This window comes from Lactuca saligna, chromosome 2 (assembly GCF_052625555.1).
Source record: "Lactuca saligna cultivar CGN05327 chromosome 2, ASM5262555v1, whole genome shotgun sequence".
NCBI lineage: Eukaryota > Viridiplantae > Streptophyta > Magnoliopsida > Asterales > Asteraceae > Lactuca > Lactuca saligna.
Genome location: NC_136418.1, coordinates 26,447,121 through 26,465,525, shown reverse-complemented (window position 1 = coordinate 26,465,525; position 18,405 = coordinate 26,447,121). Strand labels below are relative to the sequence as shown.

The window sequence follows — 18,405 nt, the reverse complement described above, 5'->3', positions numbered from 1 at the left end:
GTATATTCACTGGGATGGTATTCAATTAAGTCACAACAGCCCTCGGACGTTTCCGTCGTCTGGTTCGGGGGTGTGACAGGTTGGTATCAGAGCTTTGGTTATAGTGAACTAGCATATCTAACCACACATTGATATGCAACTATAAACCAAAAGAGGGACTAGCACAACTCTGAACAAAACAAGTAAAACACAACAATAAACCACCCTTGCTTGCATTAGGAATAAGAATATAACGCCGAACCAAACAAGATAATGCTAGTATCCCGGTTAATTCAGGACTGTTCTTAGTGGTACCAAGGAGTGGATGTAGCCTGATCAACTACATTCTCTCCAAAGTATAACTAACACACGTTCTGATGAGATCGTGATAGCTAGGGAACCTAAAACTATACCCCTTTAGCACCAAAAAGAGAACATATGTTTAGCCTATGCAATAGTGGTAGGGTCATAGGATAATGATAGTTTATTCGTATACCTTCTCCCAGCCTACATGGAAGGAGAGCAGCAGGGCATTCAGTTTCATCAAGTCCTAGTGGCACACGGGATGCTTAAAGATGAACCAGAAAGGAATCAAAAGGGAGCCCACGACGTTGGACCTGACGAGTACATGGACACCGACTACGAGTTCGAGGAGACCGATGTTGACATGGAGGAAGAACAAGACTCGGACAAAGATCACGCCGCATCCCCTGTTAGTGAGGTGCAGCAGGACCACCCCGCCCCACCGGTGAACCCCACAAGGGAAAATCGCTCTCCAGAAGCTGAGATTGCCGCCCTGCGGCAACAACTGTTCGCCATGGAAGCACATGCAGTGCAAGCAGAGCATGAGAGGGGATGAAGGCGCCTCTCCCCCTCCCTGATGGCTGTTTGTAATCCTTAACGTAGCAGGAGCGGGTGCTGCCACCTGCCTTGTTGAGGCTAAACTCGGGCACTGGGACCGCTTATATCCACTCTGATTGCACTGAAAGCAAATCAGGTCTGATATTGTCGTGGTAGTGGTAGCAGTTGTACAATCCATGCTCACATGTCCAGTTCGGTTGCACTTAAAGCAGCCTGAACACCCTGCCTTGCACGTCCTCTCGTGTAACTTTCCACATTTACTACAACGGTTGCGTCCCTACTGGCTCCTAGGTCTGTGGTCTGACACCTTGGGCTTCTTTCCCGTACTCCCTAACTAAACCTCCTCTGGTTTCCTCTCTTTCTCTCTCTCTCTCTCTCTCTCTCTCTCCCTAGCAATCATAACTTCCAGCATCTTGCATCTTGATCGGCTCACAAACTGGCAGATATCGCTCCGCAACATCTCATGATATTGGGCCTTCTTCATCTCCTCGTCTGCCACGTACTGCGGAACAAGAAGGGCCCTCTCCCTGAACATAGCGGTGATCTCTGGCACCGTCTCAGTCATCTGTCGGAGGTTCTAGAACTCCCTAGCAAGCTAGTGCACCTCGATCACAGGTGCAAACTCGACTCTGAACCTAGTCGAGCAATCGCTCCAGGTCATAGTGTCGCGGGCAGCATCACCCACAGCATGCCCAACCTCCTCCCACCAATCGCGTGCTCTGTCCTTCAGAAGACAGGACGAAAGTCAGACCTTGTCCCACTTGAGACATATGCTGGTATGAAATGCGTTGGCGACATCAGCCAACCATCTGATGCTAGCAATGGGGTCCCGAGCCCCATGATATCCGGGAGCTCCACAAGCTCTGAACTCCCTAAATGTCAGTGTGCATGACCCCATCATGGCCGCAACCTCTGGTGCTAGCAATGGGGTCCCGAGCCCCATCTGGTGTTAGAAATGGGTTAGCTTGTGTTGAAAGGTGCAACCCTCATTTATCCCAAGTAAAATTAAAGAAATAACAATGTGCTTTCATTTGTTAGTTATTTTGAGTATCACAACATCATATTTTGAAACTTTACCATATTATAACAATGTCATCCAAACACTAAGCATGCTATAATTAGGTAGGTTATTCAAATATAAAATGAGGTAATAAGAAAAAAAAAATTAGAAAGTACAATGCTATAATTTTTGTAATTATAGTATAGTCTCATAAAAACAAAAAATAAATGTACAATGTTGTAATAGATATTAATGAAAGTAGGATGATACGATACACAAGTACACTGCCATTTCATGCATTTATCCCTTCATTATAATATTTAATCATCAAAGTTCTATTTGAATAGGTGATATCAAATTCTAGAAAGAGCATGAATTGGCACAATACTAAACATATTTTGCTGGTAAATTACAATCTTAAGTTTGTTTTCTTCTTAAAGCTAATTTATTTTGGTCTTTGATTCTTTATTTTTTGGTGGTGTTTCCAAACTATTAAAAATTGTAATCAATATTATAGTAGCTTATGAGAAATATGTGTTCATTTTAGTTCCCTGGATTAAATTTCAAGCCTTAATTTATGCCCATTTAACCATTATATGGTTGGTGGCTATGTGTGTCAGCAACAAAGTAGATAAAATCATAGAATAATTAGTCTCTTTTATGTTATGAAATAATCAAATAAGTTGTGAAAAAGTGATGAAACAATACTTCTCTTGAATCTATTTCCAAAAGTATTCCATACTTGTAATAAAGGCACATATATTTTTCCAGGTGAAAGATACAACATAGTTGGACGATATTTTCATTATTTACTCATTTTACCAATATAAGCAATGTATTTTTGTTTTCTTTATCTGTGATGTCAATGTGTTCGCATTTCCTTAGCCATTTGTTTCACTAAAAATTCAACCGAGTTAATTATTTGTATGGTATGACATCATACTTTCATCTTTTTTGTTCTACATTTTTTTTTCTCAATAAGACATAGTTGCCAAAAATCTTCCCATACCATGATTTTGGTGTCGTTCTATAAAAGCTTAATTACATGTAGTATCGTGTATAACGTATATTAAGCTCAATAAGACGTTGTATCTTACAACTTTGTTATTCGCCTATGTCTTTTGTTGGTTCTTAATGCCTTTACCAGTTAATGTATGTATATTAGTTGTTGAAAAAAATCCTATTTTTTGAAGTTTTAAGCTTATGGGAAAGATTTTGATTTTTGAGGAAAAAATTGCTATTTTTTAACTGCCATAATGTTATCATTATCTCCGATGAATGTTTTCGAACTATATTTAATTCAAACAAGAAGACATATTAGCTCACGGTTGACAATAATTGATATAAGAATTATCATTTTTAATTTTGAAAATTTGTTTAATTCTATAATCGTGGTTTCTACGAGTTATAACCTAGTACTTTAATAAATAAATGTTTTTTTTACCACTTATCATACTTTCATTTAATTTATCAAATGTCATTTTGTAGTTTTTTAAATTAATTTTTATTCCACATATCATTTTATGGTTTTTCTATTTTATTAATTTCACATAGTATTTAAATACAATAATAAATGCATATTAATTTCCTTAATGGACTTTCTTTTTAATTTCAAAAATCAAAGCTAACGTTTTGATTTTTGGATGGGTTTGAGGGAAACACGCATATATTGACCTTACAGCGGTATCCCCTCTCGTAAGCTTGAGGGTCGGGGGTTTCACGGTGGAACAGGCTGCATTAAAAGCTACTACATGCAATGTTACCAAACATAAAAAACCATACATAGAAAATCAACACTCGCTCATAGCATTTGCATTTGATACGTTTGGTTTCCTTGCGCCGGATACGGTAGAGCTTCTTAGTAGATTACAACGAATCATGCATAACAATGTTATATTCCCTAGATCTATAAATGTAGTTTTTAAAATAATTGTTTTTATCATACAAAAGGATTTAACGACGTAACTTGTTGCCCGTTTGTCTTTTAATTCGTTGTATGATGATAAATAAAATTTTGTATTATTTTATTCATTAATTTCTTTTATTTATTTATCTAAACTATTTGTTTAAATTTAGAGAAAAAAACACTTTAATTTTTATAATTAAATATTTTTGTCATTTTTCATATAAATTCAAACTTATCAAATGTTTAAAATTTTAAATTTAGTTTTTTCTTTTAAATGAATTCATATAATACATGAATCTTATACCTAGTAAGAAATAATAACACAATAACAATATTCGCTTTGGTTTACAATTCCTTTTTGGTAACCAATGGAAAATTTAGGAGGAAAAAAGTAACAAATTTTGAATGTTGTAGATTATTTACCCGATTTCCAAAACAGAAGATTGAATGTGAACATATTGGATGAGAAAACGAAAAAATAAATTCAAGCCTTTAAAATCATAGTCAATGTTGCAGATGTTAGTTCTACCCGATTTTGAATTCCATTTCAGTAATGAATCCGGATAATTAACTCACTACATATTTGCAAATTGAAAGTTATATGGCAAAAAATTGATTATGATCCAGAAATTTTGATTATTATATTTAATATGATATACTTTAACAAACCTACAATCACAAAAGTAAACATCTTGTTTTGACTTATCATTGCTTGATATATATATTCTTCCGTGTTTAAAAACCAAAACTACAACAAAATAAGATGTTTTACAAAACCAGAAAAACTCAAATTTCATGTTCTTAAAGAGCTTGTTTTCCATATCATTCATTGCAAATTTCGAAAAAAAAAAAAAATTAATAGAAATTCCTTTCTATTAAACCATGTATATATTAAGGACCCAAATTTTCAGTTGAACATATTTGGAAGAGGTCTTACTGCCATAAATGCATCAACCATCTACATAAAAACAAATATTGTAATATATCATTATAAGAAATATTAATTCTTAAAGATTCAAAATTTCCTAACACTAATCATATAATCATTTTTAAACTTGAAAATTCAATTTTTTTTATTAAAAATGGTTAAATACAAGAAATAGCAACATACTTTAATTTACGGGTTTTAATGTCATAAAAGACCTTATATTTTGTGTTTTTTCCAAAATAAACCTCAGCTTTACTATTTTTTACGAAAAACTTGTGAAATGTGAGGGTTTTTTCAGTAAAAAAAAAAAAAACTAAAAAAGTTAGGGTTTTTTCGGATATGGTTAGAAGGTTGAGGGGTTTTTTTGGAAAAGAGAGAAAGTTTAGGGTTTGTTAATGTAAAAATTACCTCATCAGTGACGTTTGCCCTAGCTTCACGGTGCTTTTCCACAATGTCTGTTAAAACATCAATCAGTCTCTTCTTAATCTCACCTGTAAGCATGCGTCCCGAACCATACTCCTAAAACAAAAAAACAATATTATATTATTTTTTTAAAAGTTAGAAAAATATTTAAACAATTTCGTATATCATGGAATTGGAATCAGAAAGGAACGGAATCGTTGATTCCGCTGGAATAAGAAAAAATAAAATAAAATTGTTTGTCTTCATTTCATTTCTTTTCAGTGTGTTAATTTCATTCCAACATGAAACAAAATGAAAACTACAATATAACCAAATTTTAAGTACGAAAATTATCATGACAAAAAAAAAAAAAAAAAAAATGAAACTCATGATTTTTGTAAAATTACAATTGTATCATCTAAAAATAACAAGAATATATATTATGATCTTATTTGGGTTTTAATGAGCTTTAATTTTATGGACAATTTTTTTTTTTTAAAAGCAATTATATTTTGGGTGGTTTTGCAGTTTAATCATGAATATTTTATTTTTTTCAATCAAATCACAAAAATTTTAAATAATTAATCCAAATTGACGATTTTGTAATTTTGTTATATCCAGTTAAAATTGTTAATTTAAAAAAATGTCTGAAACTTTTACAGTTTGATTTTAAAAAACAAAAAATATATATATAATTGGTTCAACAACAAAATTGCTCATGATATAACGGTTTTTCTATAAATTGCCCTAATTCTATTATTTTCCATTTCCTGTTTTTCTAAATAAAAATTTCATTACCTATGATTAAGCAATGTATAAAATAGAGTTAAAACTAAGCATCATATTTACATACAGTATAAAAAACATGATGATAGCATAAACAAAAAATTAAAAAAGCAAGGGTATAAAAGTAATTTTATTCTACCCAAACCAAAAATTAATAGTTTTCTTACCTTTCTAATATGTTCAAGTTCATCATCATCCTCCAAGAAGAAACTAAGGTATTTGAAAGGTATATCCACCTAATACAAAACATCCAACTTTTTTCAAATCTGATTATTTAAAAAAGCAAGGGCATAAAAGTAATTTTATTCTACCCTTTTCTACAAATCTTTCAAATTCAAATACCTCAAGATTTGCTCCCAACTGTCTATGCTTCTCAATAGAATCCTGCCCTCCTGAAAATGCATATCTGTTTACCTGTAGAATATTAAATAAATAAAAATTAGATTACAATATATTGCAATAGTTATATAAGTTATAAAAATAATACAAAGATTTCAAAACACCTTGTTTTTAATTTCATTTTTAGAATCAGTCACATATATTGCAGAATTCGCATCACTTGCAGACATTTTCCCTGTTTCACCCTGCAATATTTTTTTTTTTTAAAAATGAAAAACAACTTAATACAGAAAGTGAAGGAAATGATTTTTTTTTCCAAATTTGCCCTTGGGTATTTACCTGAAGAGCTGGAAAGAATAAAGATTCGATTAATGCAGGTTTGTTATAACCTAACCTAGGGGCAACATCACGTGTCATCCTGAAATAAGGATCCTGAAAAAAAAAACACAAAAGAAATTATATAAAAATCACACAGATAATAATAATAATAATAATAAATAAGGGCATAAATACAAATTACAAAACTAGGGTTTTGTTTTATTTTATTTTTGACTTATTGCAGAAAGAACCTGATCAATTGCACATGGAATCAAGCATCTAAGTTTATCTTGTCCAGGAAACAAATGTGGAAATGAACTAGGGAATGATGGAACAGCCTGCAAGAAAAAAAAAAAAAAAAAATGTTATAAAATTACTTAAATACCCTTTTCTATAATTGAATGATGTATTAATATTATACTGAAATTGTAAAGCTATTGAGCCTCTAGAAAATAGAAATATGTGTTGCATTCATGACTTGCTAAGTTTGTTAAAAAGGTTTGAAGTTTCTATGATCAATATTTTTGTTCAAACCATAAAAATAATGAGAAACACAATAATTATTAATTAAAAAAATAATAAACAAAGACCTGAACAGGTGGAAAGCTGATCTTTCCAATGTGATCTTCACCAGTGAAACCAAATATACCAACAACCTTAAGAACAACAATAAAAAACATTAGAATAACAGAGTTTAATAGATGGAAAAATTTTGGAAACAGTAAGTTGAAAGAATGACAAATGATTGTAATTTGTAAATTACTAAATTGTAATGATATATTCACACCTTATTGTATGTGACACATTTAGCAACCTTTACCATGTTCTCATAAAAGGCACTGCAAATGAGATTCTTCTCACATTAGAGGCATAAAGGAATACAAGAAAAAAAACAAAAGAATTCAAAGAAAGAAAGTATTGTGTGTGTGTGTGTTTTCTTTGAAAAGTTTGAAATACACAGACTACTTACCCACCAACATAGTCAAAATCAGAGAATATGAAGGTTCTTGAAATGTCAAATCCACAAGCAATGATATCTTTTGCATTCTCTCGAGCAAGTCTCTTGCTTTCTTCCACTGTAAGATTCTTCCACATGCATTTTTCATCATCTGTTAATTGTATGACAAGAGGAACCTTGAAAGCCTCCTGCAAATATCTGCAAAAATGAGGGCAAATTTGTAAAATGTTAGCCTGGTTTCCCTGACTTTCTCTATTAAGTCACAAAGACACACTCATAGATGGTTTACCTAATTAAGTCCTATAAAAGACTTGTAAAAGAAAAAAGGGTTATGGATCTTTGTAGTTGAAGTGTATGATTGAGGATAAAGGATATATAAAGTAACAGAGCTTACTTGGTGAACATGAAAGGAACAAGATGCCCTAAATGCAAAGCTTCAGAAGAAGGGCCTCTGCCAGTGTAGAGATAGAATTTCTCCCCACGTTCATAAGCATCCAGAATCTCATTGAAGTCTCTGTTGCATAATATATATATATATATATACAGATACTTAGGTTAACACTCCATCGATTATCAATTCAAGAAGTTAATATACAGATACATGATAACTACTCTTAATTGATAAGTCAACCTTAACATACTTGACTTTGAAAGCCAAAAAATCTGTTCAATGATATATCGGTAAACCTACATTGTCAGTTTCGTGCTTTTATATGCAAAATTACGAAGTCCCTCAATTGATATATTCGATCGGAATTCATAAATACGACTACATTTGAGATGTATATCTCTAAAATCACTAGATTGGAACTCAATGGATGTATGATGGATACCTGTGAGCGAAGAAAACGTTACGGCGGAGGAAGATATGAGGAGTACGACCAGTGAGGCGAAAAACTCGATCAACAAAGAATTGGTCGAGCCTTTGACAACCAAATTTGTCGATGAGTTTATCATAATCAATCTTGCCTTTAGCCGATACTTCCCATGGATTCACAACTTGCTCTTGTTCTTGTGTTTGCTCTGCTTTCGTTTCGTTCTCCGGCTCCATTGATGTAATCCCCGCTTTTTACCTTTTGCGGCTGGTTTGAAGGCTGAAAATGAAAAACCCTTCGTGGTTTTGGACTTCTTTCTTTTTCTGTTGTTCCTCAATTTCTATTTTGTTCCTTTTATCTACTCGTTTTCTCCTTTGGTATTTATCTTTTCACCTTTTTATGTTTAATCCTTTGATATAATATATTTTCTTTTTCTAAATAAACAGGTTTGAATTTTACTCTCATGTTAACTGAATTTTTATTTGATGTAATTTACAAACATTAAAAAGAAATCCTTGATCATGGATGGATTACATATTGCTTTGAAAAGTATGCAGGACAAATCCCTAATCAATGGGGTTAAACTTCCATCAAATAGCCCTCGTATTTATCATATGTTTCATGCAGATGATGTGATCTTTGTAGGAGAATGGGACAGGTTTACATCAGAAATCTTTCAGCAATTCTCAAATGCTTTCACATCTCGTTTGGATTAAAAATCAACTTTTATAAGTCTTGATTATTTGGCATAGGGATTACATATCATGAATCTAAGGAATTATCCAAAGTGTTGGGGTGTGTTGAAGAATCTTTCACATTTAATTAATTGGGAGTACCGGTAGGAGCAAACATGGGTCTGAAGAAACACTAGAAACCCATCATTGACAAGTTCAAATCTTAAACTATCTGACTGGAAAGTCAAGACGCTCTCATTTGGTGGTCGCATCACTTTAATCAAATCAGTTCTAAACATCTTGACTACCTACTTTATGTCCCTTTACAAAGCACCACAAGGCATTATTGACGCTCTAAAATAGATAAGAAGGAATTTCCTATGGGGGAGGTGAATTAAAAAACAAAATTCATTGGATTGAATGGCAAAAAGTAACAGCTCCCATCTCAAATGGTGGTCATGGGGGGATCAACACTAAAAGCACATATTTTGGAACTACTGGTCATATGGTGGTACCGTCTGATAAATGAGAATAGAAGCTAATGGAAACAGGTGTTATCAGTCTACACAATTTGTGGAAGAAACCTGCGCAATATATTTCTAGGAAGACTTCCACCGGGGTTTGGTGTAATATATATAAAGCAGTCAAGGCTCTGGGAGGAATTGGTATTAATGCTTATCATATATTTAGACTAATTCCTGGATATGATATTCAAATTATGTTTTAGAAAGACATTTGGTGTGGATAAAGTTTCCAACTTTGTCCATTAAGACCTCACCACAAGACAAGATTTTAAATCCTAAGTTCATAAGGTCTTATTTATGACCTCAACTTGTGTATGGGGCAAAGGGGACCACAACTTAACACTTTTTCCATCACCTAGGGCAAAAAGATGATCACCAAACTAGCCTAAGGTTCTAAATATGTCCAAAACTCCAAAATCACTTCTTCAAGGGACTTTATGGCATGAAAATAATAAAGAAGAGGATAATAAAGATAGAAGTTATATACATTCCCAAGCTCCACAAGATGCAAGAGATGTAAGATCTGAAGTAGATACACTCTTTTAACAAGCAAACACACATTCTTCTTCTTCTTCCCAAAGTGCAAACCAAGGCTTCGGACCTCAAGAACACCAAGGTGTTGTTTGTTTTTCTATAAAAACTTCTTCAAACCACTTATTGTTGCGCGACGCAGCACACGCGCAATATTTTCCCTCTCGCAGCAGTTTGTTTTTTGGAAGACTTCAGACTACAAAACCTCTGCGCGTGTGTTGCGTGGCGCAACACTTGACTTGTCTCATCTAACCTCTTCCACTTTCATTTTTTCTAAGTGTTTTTTTAAGAATTTTTGTATAGCTTTTTTTTTTTTTTAACTTTGATTTTCTTAAATTTTTATTTACGGATGTGATACAATTTATTTTTATAATTTCCATGATTTTTTTAACTTGATTTTTTTAATTTTTTTTTACCGTTTTACTAATAATATTTTCAATTTCAGTTACATCTTTTTTAACGTGTGTAGTTTTTTACGAACTTTGTAGACAAACGTTTGCAATACTTTCTTAATTTTTTATTATTTTCTTTTTTAATGTTTTTTAAAATTAGTTTTTTTTTCTAGAATAAAACTATTAGCTTCTTTTACATTTTTTTAAGTTTTTATTTTTTTTTTTTAAAAAGTTTTATATTTTTGTTTTTTTACATGTTCTTGTTATTATTATTTCAATGTTTTAAGACTGGAATTATTAATTTCAGTGTTGAGAAGTATTTTCAGTTTATAAAATTAGTTTATTTAAATTTTAGTTTACTGCAGCAGTCTACAGATGTAAAAAAACAAACATGCTTCTTATTATAGGCTGCAATCGTTTGTTCCACCTCTTCTGCTACAGAGGATTGCAGAGGTGGTCTGCAGACTTCATGAATTTTTGCTTCGAAAAAACAAACAACACTCAAGAATACAACAATAAACATCAAAGGGAGCTAGGGTTTCGTTTAGGAGGGTTAGAGACTCAAGAGGATGTCATAATCTTGAAGTTAGAGGCTTTAAATACAGAAGAAACCCTAAAAGATCATAGGCTTGGGTACTACAACCACCACGTCGTAGCACACTTCCAACGACATCGTGGTGCTCACCAGAAAAGCGTAATCACAAAAGCCATGCCACGTCGTGGCAAATGTTTTTCCTCAAAAACCATCCATTTGATTCTTTCAAAGGTCTGATCCAATCTGAAAACGGGTGTTACATAATTCGTGTAAATATCACTTCAATTTCCCACATTTGATATTTATATTTTCATATTTTTTTATGTTTAATCCTTTGGTATTTATCTTTTCTTTTTCAAAATAAACAAGTTTAAATTTGACTCTCATTCAATTTTTTTATTTGATCCGGTCATAGATGAAATAAAAGAAAACAAAAACAAAAACCATATTGGTGTTCCCAATTTTAATATCAATTAAAATTCATTAAAAAAAAAAAAAAAATTATTGACAAAAATACATGATGAGTCCATATCCTTTGCCAAAACATGTTGATTCCAACTATTAGAGTCCAACACGTTTGATCCATATGATTTGATTTTCTTGCCCACTTTGATCCTTTTGCCAAAAAAAAAAAAAAAAAAAAAAAAAAAAAAAAAAAAAAAAAAAATCACAAAATCAAAATGAAAAAAATGAATCATAAAGGATTTGAAGATTATGACGATGAGGAAGGGAGAGTCTTATCCACTAAACACAGCGAAGTGAGTGGTGCCCAGAAGGGGAGAGGATGAGTGAGGTGCATATTTTGATGCTCTTGAAATACGTAACTATAAAACAAATCTAAAAGAAATATGTAGAAAATCTACTTGAATTCCTCCCACAAAATACGAATAAAGAAATGTAATAGAGAATCCCTAATTTTCCCTAATTAAAACCATGTATACCACATGCGTATATATATCGTATATATAAACATACAAATTTTCTTTTGACAACATTATCAATGTGCATGCAATGAATACTTTACATATACATACGTGTATGAATAGTTAAAAATGTCGTATTACATATATATATATATAAACTATAAAAATATAAATCTCCACTCACCCTTTACAATAAAACCGTTCTACTAAAATACTATATACTTCAAATTCGTGTCACCTTAAATCCCGGGAGTGGTCAACGAAGGCCAACATGGCATATTATATCTTTTCTTTTTTCATTTTTCTTTTTTTTTTTTTTTTTTGTTTAAAACTTTAACTAACTACCGGATCAGCTTTTGGAATGTTTGTGGAAGATTCCATTTTTTCTAATTGTTGATTGTCGAGCATAGGAACAATTGGAGGCTGCATTCTTCGTGTTACTGTCATGTTTAGACCTTCTGTTGTGTGAATTGTTGCTCCTGTCGTCATTTTCACCTAAAAAAAAACAAAAATATTATTACGACCAAATGAAATAAAAAAAATAAATGAAGGAAAATTCGTAAATTAATAAAAAATAATAAAATATAGATAAATTAACTTACGGGTGGTGCTCCTAGTGCCATTTGAAAGTTAAATCTACGGACAAGCATCGCAACTGCAACTATTGCCTACAAGTATACGTTTTATTTAATTAAGAAAAATAGAATTCGTTTTTTTTTTTTATTTGAGCCTTTTTATGAAAAGATTAAATTACATGAATGGTTTCTATGGTTTAGGATAATTTGCACGTTTGGTTATTAACTTATTTTTTATCTCGGAAGGTCCCTATAGTTCGTTTTTGTTGCGAGTTTGGTCCCTATTTTACCTAAAAAGACTATTTTGGCCTTGATTTTTAAATAAATTAAAAAATCAATGGCAAAATAGTATTTTTAGGTAAAACAAAGACCAAACGCGAAACAAAAACAAACTATAAGGACCTTCCGAGTTAAAAAAATAAGTTATAGACCAAACGTGCAAATTACCCCAAACCATAGGGACCACTCATGTAACTTACTCTTTTTATAAAAATTATGATTTTTGATTTCCAATTTTTACTTTCATTTTTGAGACATTTATATTTAAATAATTACCTCAAATGAAGCAAACATGTCACCAACACATTTCCTTGGTCCACCACCAAATGGCAAGTAACTAAAAAAAATATCACCGCTTAATAATTTTACCCAATCATATCATTTCACTTCACGTGAACACTTTATTTTATAACAAAATTAAAAAAAATAATAATAATAAAAAAATTAACCCTTTATGACGACTTTTAAAATACCTAAAATTTTGATTTGTCTCATTGGGATTCGGCCCATCTAAAGGCCATCTTTCAGGGTTAAATTTATCTGCATCTTCCCAATGTGTAGGAGATCGATGGAGATTCCAAACTGAAATAAAGAAGTCTTCACCCCTATCAATTAACAAATCATTTTTTTTAATAATTTCTAAACCCAAATTAAGTAATATAATTTAATACCCAAAAAGTTATATGATTTCAACCTTTTAATCGGATACTTGTCAAGAACATCGTCTTCAAGAGAACGACGTATCAAAACAGGTGGTTGAGGGTAGAGCCTCAACGACTACAAAACATACAATTGAATGCGTAAGGGTATAAATGTAAAATTATTGGGCCCCACAACATAAATATGTTTTTTATTAATTTTTTTTTTAATTTTCTTACCTCATTGATCACTCGAGTTGTATATTTAAGTTTCTTCATGTCTTCAATGGTTGGAAATCTATCGCCTAAAACCGCATCAACCTAACAACGATATCATTTTGAAAAAACAAATTTAATTTTGCAAATCATTAAATTAAATCCATAAGTCTAATTGTATTGTGTGTGTGTGTGCGTATGTGTGTGGAACTAACCTCGTTTTGAAGCTTGGACATGACACTAGGTTCCTACAACATAATTGAAGCACTAATAAATATAACTTTATCATAAAGTTTTAATTTTTTTTTTTAATTTTAGTATTAAATTTAAGGTACCTTTGAAAGAAGATAAAAAGTCCATGTTAATACTGCAGCAGTTGTCTCATGTCCTGCAATAAGCATTGTCATCAAATCATCCCTAAGTTGCTTGCTTGACACCTAAATATAAAAATATATATATATATATATAAGTTGTAATAATATTATCAAAGTTGTAACAAATTAAATAATTTATAGAAATAAAAGTTAAAAAAAAAAAAATCATACATCGTCTCCTCCTGCCAATAGAAAATGGAGAATACTTGGATCGCTTTCGTTCATGTATTCCTCATTGAAGTCTACATCTTCTTCATCAACCATTCTCTGAGTGTGTGTGTATATGGTGTGAGGTTAAGATGAAGGGTAGAAATGTAATTTGGTGAATATGAAATATAACTCTTTTACCTTGCATATTGCAATTAGATCATCGAGGGTTGTGTTGATTAGTTTAAGGGCTTCATTGACTTTCTTTTGCCTTGGTGAGATATCTTTCCATATTGGAATCTCCCATGTTGGAATTGGTGAGATGCTTCGATCCTCTGCTTCTCGCAAAACCGTGTATACTGCCTGACAATCATGTCACATTAGCAAATAAATAAATAAATAAATAAAATCATAACTTAGGTTGCATTTGTTACACTAATAGGACTTGATAAAGCTTTCTAGGGCTATTTTCAATTATGAAGACGAGAAGGGCGTTCATGTCTTTTCACACATGAAAGATCAACAGCGAGTCTCTGTACCACCTTTTTTTGGTACGCCAAGAATTAATTATTTGTCTCATTGATATCAGTTTATGTCTCAGATCAATACATGTCAAATACAATATTATCATGTCATGTCATATCATGTCAAACATGCCATGCCATGTCATATAATGTCAAACATGCCATGCCATGCCATGTCATATCATGTCAAACATTCCACGAAGTAATTATTTGTCTCACTGATATGGGTCTAAACCAGTTCAATACTGTCATATTATATCATGCCATGCCATATCATGTCATGTCAAGTGTGCAAAGAATCAATTATTTGTCTCATTGACATCAATCCAATACATGTCAAACACAGTATTATCATGTCATATCATGTCAAACATGCCAAGAAGTAATTATCTATCTCAATGACATGGGTCTACGCCAGTTTAATACATGCAAAACACAGTATTATCATGTCACATTATATCATGTCATGTCATGTCATGATATACAAAACACAATATTGTCATGTCATGTAATGGAAACAAAAGGGACCTTGAGGGAGTTTTATAACACACATCTATCAAAGTGAAATTTTAACTTACCTCTACGATTCCATTATCTTTTGTCAACGAATCAAAATCATAATTAAATACTGCTTTCCCAATAATGTCTAAAGTCAAACGTGAAAAAAGTGATTCCATTTCCACATCCTCTCCATTGTATGCAGCATCATCAAGTTTTTTGCAAAGGCGATTAGTAGCTTCTCCAAACAAGCCAATCATTGCTGCTACATACTACACTTGAAAGTCATTTAGAGTTGAAGTCAATACAATTGATTACTTTAAAAAAACAAAATTGTAGATATCGATATTATAGGTCCCATTTCGACAATTCATACAAAAAGGGGTCAACTTGGGTTACATTTCATTGTTGAGGGATCAAACTTGTAAAATTTTACAACATTGTACTTTCAATTCTTTTCTTATTAGACCAATGTAGATTTTTCAAAGTACAATAGGAAGAATTGAAAGTACAATGCTATAATAAACAAACCAACGAAAATAGTCAAATACACTACTATTTTTTTTTTGTATTTAATCCTAAATAATAATAATGAAATATGTGACAATGATACCTTTAGATGTAATGCTGGAACTATAACTCTTCTTCTAACTCGCCAAATTTCTCCATCAGCTGGAATTAATCCTGTTCCCATTACAAATTCTAGGATTTCGGCTAATATACCCTAAACATCAATTATCAATAATCAAGTTTAAATAAGTTAATATTATATAAAATTCATTTTTTTTCTTTGTTTATTAAGAAGATATAGTGGCTTAAACATAGACACTTACTTTTGAATATGCCTTTGAATTGTCTTTCAATATGCGTTTTGCAATGTTTGGATCGGATACTATCACAAAAGACTACAAAATAAAGGGCAAATTAATCAACATTCCCGCATCTTTTAGACATCATAGGACAGTATAGAATAATACTGTGTTTGGTGTATACTGGAGTGGAAAAAAATTATACTTTTTAGTCCACTTAAAAAAGGGGAACAAAACTTGTACTTTTTTGTCTTGCAAAAAGTACTTTTTTGTCCCATCCAAAAAAGTGGGGCCCAGACCACACTGTGAATGGGACAAATCTATACTTTTTTGTCCTACCCAAAAAGTTGAAACAAGGGTTCACTCTCGATTTCCCATAATGAAAATGACATAAATGCCCTTCTTATCCTCATCATAGAAAATAGTCCTACAGAGTTTGTCCAGTGTCTCGAGTAACAAACAAACGTGGTCTTTTTGTAAGACAAAAGGAGTATAAAAATGGAAAGGGTCAAACCTTGGGACCAAATGTCAACCTAAAAATTCCACCATATGTGAGAAAAAGCTCATACAAAGGGATGAAAAAAGCTTCACTTCGAATGGCACTAATTGCCCCTTTTGCCTCTGGAATCTTTGGATAGTTTCCACCCAAATCTATTAATTGAGATAAAGATTCAATCAACTCTGAAGGCAACCCCAATTTTTTCAAACTGTTCACCAATAATGATCCAAAACTGCTCTCCCATGAAACAACAAGAATCAATATTAACATACATTCATCTGTAGCGACAGTTTGACTTCCTGGGTCAAACCGATTACAAAACAAATTCAAAACATATACATTTGTGATAAATGTAACACCAAGATTGTTTTGTTTTATGTAATGTTCTTAATCTTCAATGCAATGTACTCGCTAATTTACTACAAGCTTCAAAAATTCATGCCAATTTTTGACTTTCGGTAAGTAAATGATTTGACTCAAAAGTTAAACTCTCAATCTTCCAAATGCTTTTTCTTTTTCTATTTCTATTTCTTTTTCTTAGTCTAATTCAGATGATATTCGGAATCACATAATCACATTCAAGCTTCAAAATCGCACATCCAAACACCCCTAATTTGCTCTTTAACAAACGAAACGACATTGAACTAATAAAGAAACATTTTCCGATATCATCGAGGTGAAATTGTTTGATTTTGAACATTAACATACCTGGGTTTTTCAACTGTGAATTCGCCTGAAGCAATTCGAGCCGATAACTCAGCTCGCCGTTTCTCTTCTCGTAGGGCCTCCAAGCTCTTGCCACTCTTTTCTTCCTTACTCGAATCAGGTTTTCTCCCATTTGAATACGAGCATTTAATCGCACAGCTTCGTGAACTCCCTGCGAAAAAAATCATACAAAATCCCATGTCAAAAAGCAATCTTCGGACCCTAATCAAACGAAGTTAACTTCGATAGAACAAAATAAAACCCATGTTCCAAAATTCAACCCCCCTGTGCGACAAATAACAATAACAATCAAACTGAAAGAAAACCCACCATATGATTTGGGAATCGCTGGAGATTTGAGCTTGAATTTGTTGGTATGAGAGTGGTGATTTTTGAGATATGGGGAGGGAAATTGGAGGGTCGTTAAACTGGCAGCCATGGTGAGAAAGAGAGAGAGACACGATACAAGAAATGTGTATAGTACTATTTTGTTTTATAACATTGTGTGTATCAGAGTTTGTAAACCGCAAGTAACAAACAGACAGCAGTGGAATCTTTAATTTTGGGAGATATGTGATACCCTCCAACGAACGTGGTTGGGCATGGCGGCCATTTGTAATTTCTGATGGAAGTTCATAATTTTAAAGTTTTAAAATTTTAAAATGGGTAAAAGACCGAATTGGATTTACTTGTAAAGGCATTGTTTTGTAATTTTAATATGGAAAAAACTTGTATTTCGGTCTTTTTTTTTTGTCAAGTACATCGAATTATACGATAGCTCACTTTTTATATCTTTTAAATAATTGAAAATAGAGTATTTATAATAATATCTTTAAGTTTTTCAAAAAAAATTCCAACACAAAAAAATTTGTACATTAAATCCAAAAATAGGATAAGAATCGATATCAACAACCATAGCTAAGCATGATGCAATTACATATGCCAATATTCAAAATAATTAATTGCCCTTTCAACCCTTTAAAAAACTTCAACTAAGGCCATGTTTGATTTCTTGATGGCTAGATTCTATCAAACTTTTGGGTTGACTCGGCCCAGGCAAGGTGTTTGATAACAACCCTTGAAGCCTCTTGCGTGGAAAAGTCATGGGATTATCTCACAACTTACTCTACCCAGAACACCACAACTTATAGGTGTGTCCAAGAGGAAAAATCGGACCTTACTTGATATGGTTCGATCTATGATAAGTAGAAATACTCTCTCTTTATCATTTTGGAGTTATATCTTACACATCGCCTCTCGTATTTTAAAT

The 18,405-nt window shown here is 32.3% G+C and overlaps 2 protein-coding genes across 2 annotated transcripts; both read right to left on the bottom strand.

Moving 5' to 3' along the window:
- Window positions 1-4,426: 4,426 nt before the first annotated feature.
- Window positions 4,427-8,638, bottom strand: LOC145030809 (Nucleotidylyl transferase superfamily protein). The gene is made up of 12 exons (XM_078979231.1): window positions 8,311-8,638; window positions 7,872-7,991; window positions 7,490-7,675; window positions 7,307-7,358; window positions 7,110-7,175; window positions 6,771-6,857; window positions 6,541-6,633; window positions 6,366-6,446; window positions 6,205-6,276; window positions 6,030-6,098; window positions 5,083-5,193; window positions 4,427-4,704 (listed from the first exon to the last, which is right to left on the bottom strand). Exons 1-12 carry the CDS (start codon window positions 8,526-8,528, stop codon window positions 4,654-4,656), a joined length of 1,206 nt encoding a protein of 401 aa, XP_078835357.1. The 5' UTR covers window positions 8,529-8,638; the 3' UTR covers window positions 4,427-4,653.
- Window positions 8,639-11,951: 3,313 nt separating this feature from the next.
- On the bottom strand, window positions 11,952-17,687 carry CYP97A3 (cytochrome P450, family 97, subfamily A, polypeptide 3). Its single transcript, XM_078979230.1, has 16 exons — window positions 17,466-17,687; window positions 17,139-17,307; window positions 16,446-16,662; window positions 15,956-16,027; window positions 15,736-15,846; window positions 15,203-15,394; window positions 14,302-14,463; window positions 14,125-14,220; window positions 13,915-14,016; window positions 13,795-13,827; window positions 13,604-13,684; window positions 13,420-13,502; window positions 13,199-13,330; window positions 13,002-13,062; window positions 12,474-12,539; window positions 11,952-12,366 (listed from the first exon to the last, which is right to left on the bottom strand). Exons 1-16 carry the CDS (start codon window positions 17,572-17,574, stop codon window positions 12,205-12,207), a joined length of 1,848 nt encoding a protein of 615 aa, XP_078835356.1. The 5' UTR covers window positions 17,575-17,687; the 3' UTR covers window positions 11,952-12,204.
- Window positions 17,688-18,405: the final 718 nt, after the last annotated feature.

Bases quoted from the DNA above. Each gene is read 5' to 3' on its own strand.
- LOC145030809 (XM_078979231.1), bottom strand. From the start codon at position 8,528: ATGGAGCCGGAGAACGAAACGAAAGCAGAGCAAACACAAGAACAAGAG. The intron at 7,176-7,306 runs GTGTGAATATAT...GTTGTTCTTAAG, and splicing joins AATGTGTCACATACAATAAG to GTTGTTGGTATATTTGGTTT. The intron at 6,858-7,109 runs GTCTTTGTTTAT...TTTTTCTTGCAG, and splicing joins TCAGCTTTCCACCTGTTCAG to GCTGTTCCATCATTCCCTAG.
- CYP97A3 (XM_078979230.1), bottom strand. From the start codon at position 17,574: ATGGCTGCCAGTTTAACGACCCTCCAATTTCCCTCCCCATATCTCAAA. The intron at 15,847-15,955 runs GTAAGTGTCTAT...ATTGATGTTTAG, and splicing joins ATTCAAAGGCATATTCAAAA to GGTATATTAGCCGAAATCCT. The intron at 13,828-13,914 runs GTACCTTAAATT...ATTATGTTGTAG, and splicing joins CTTTTTATCTTCTTTCAAAG to GAACCTAGTGTCATGTCCAA.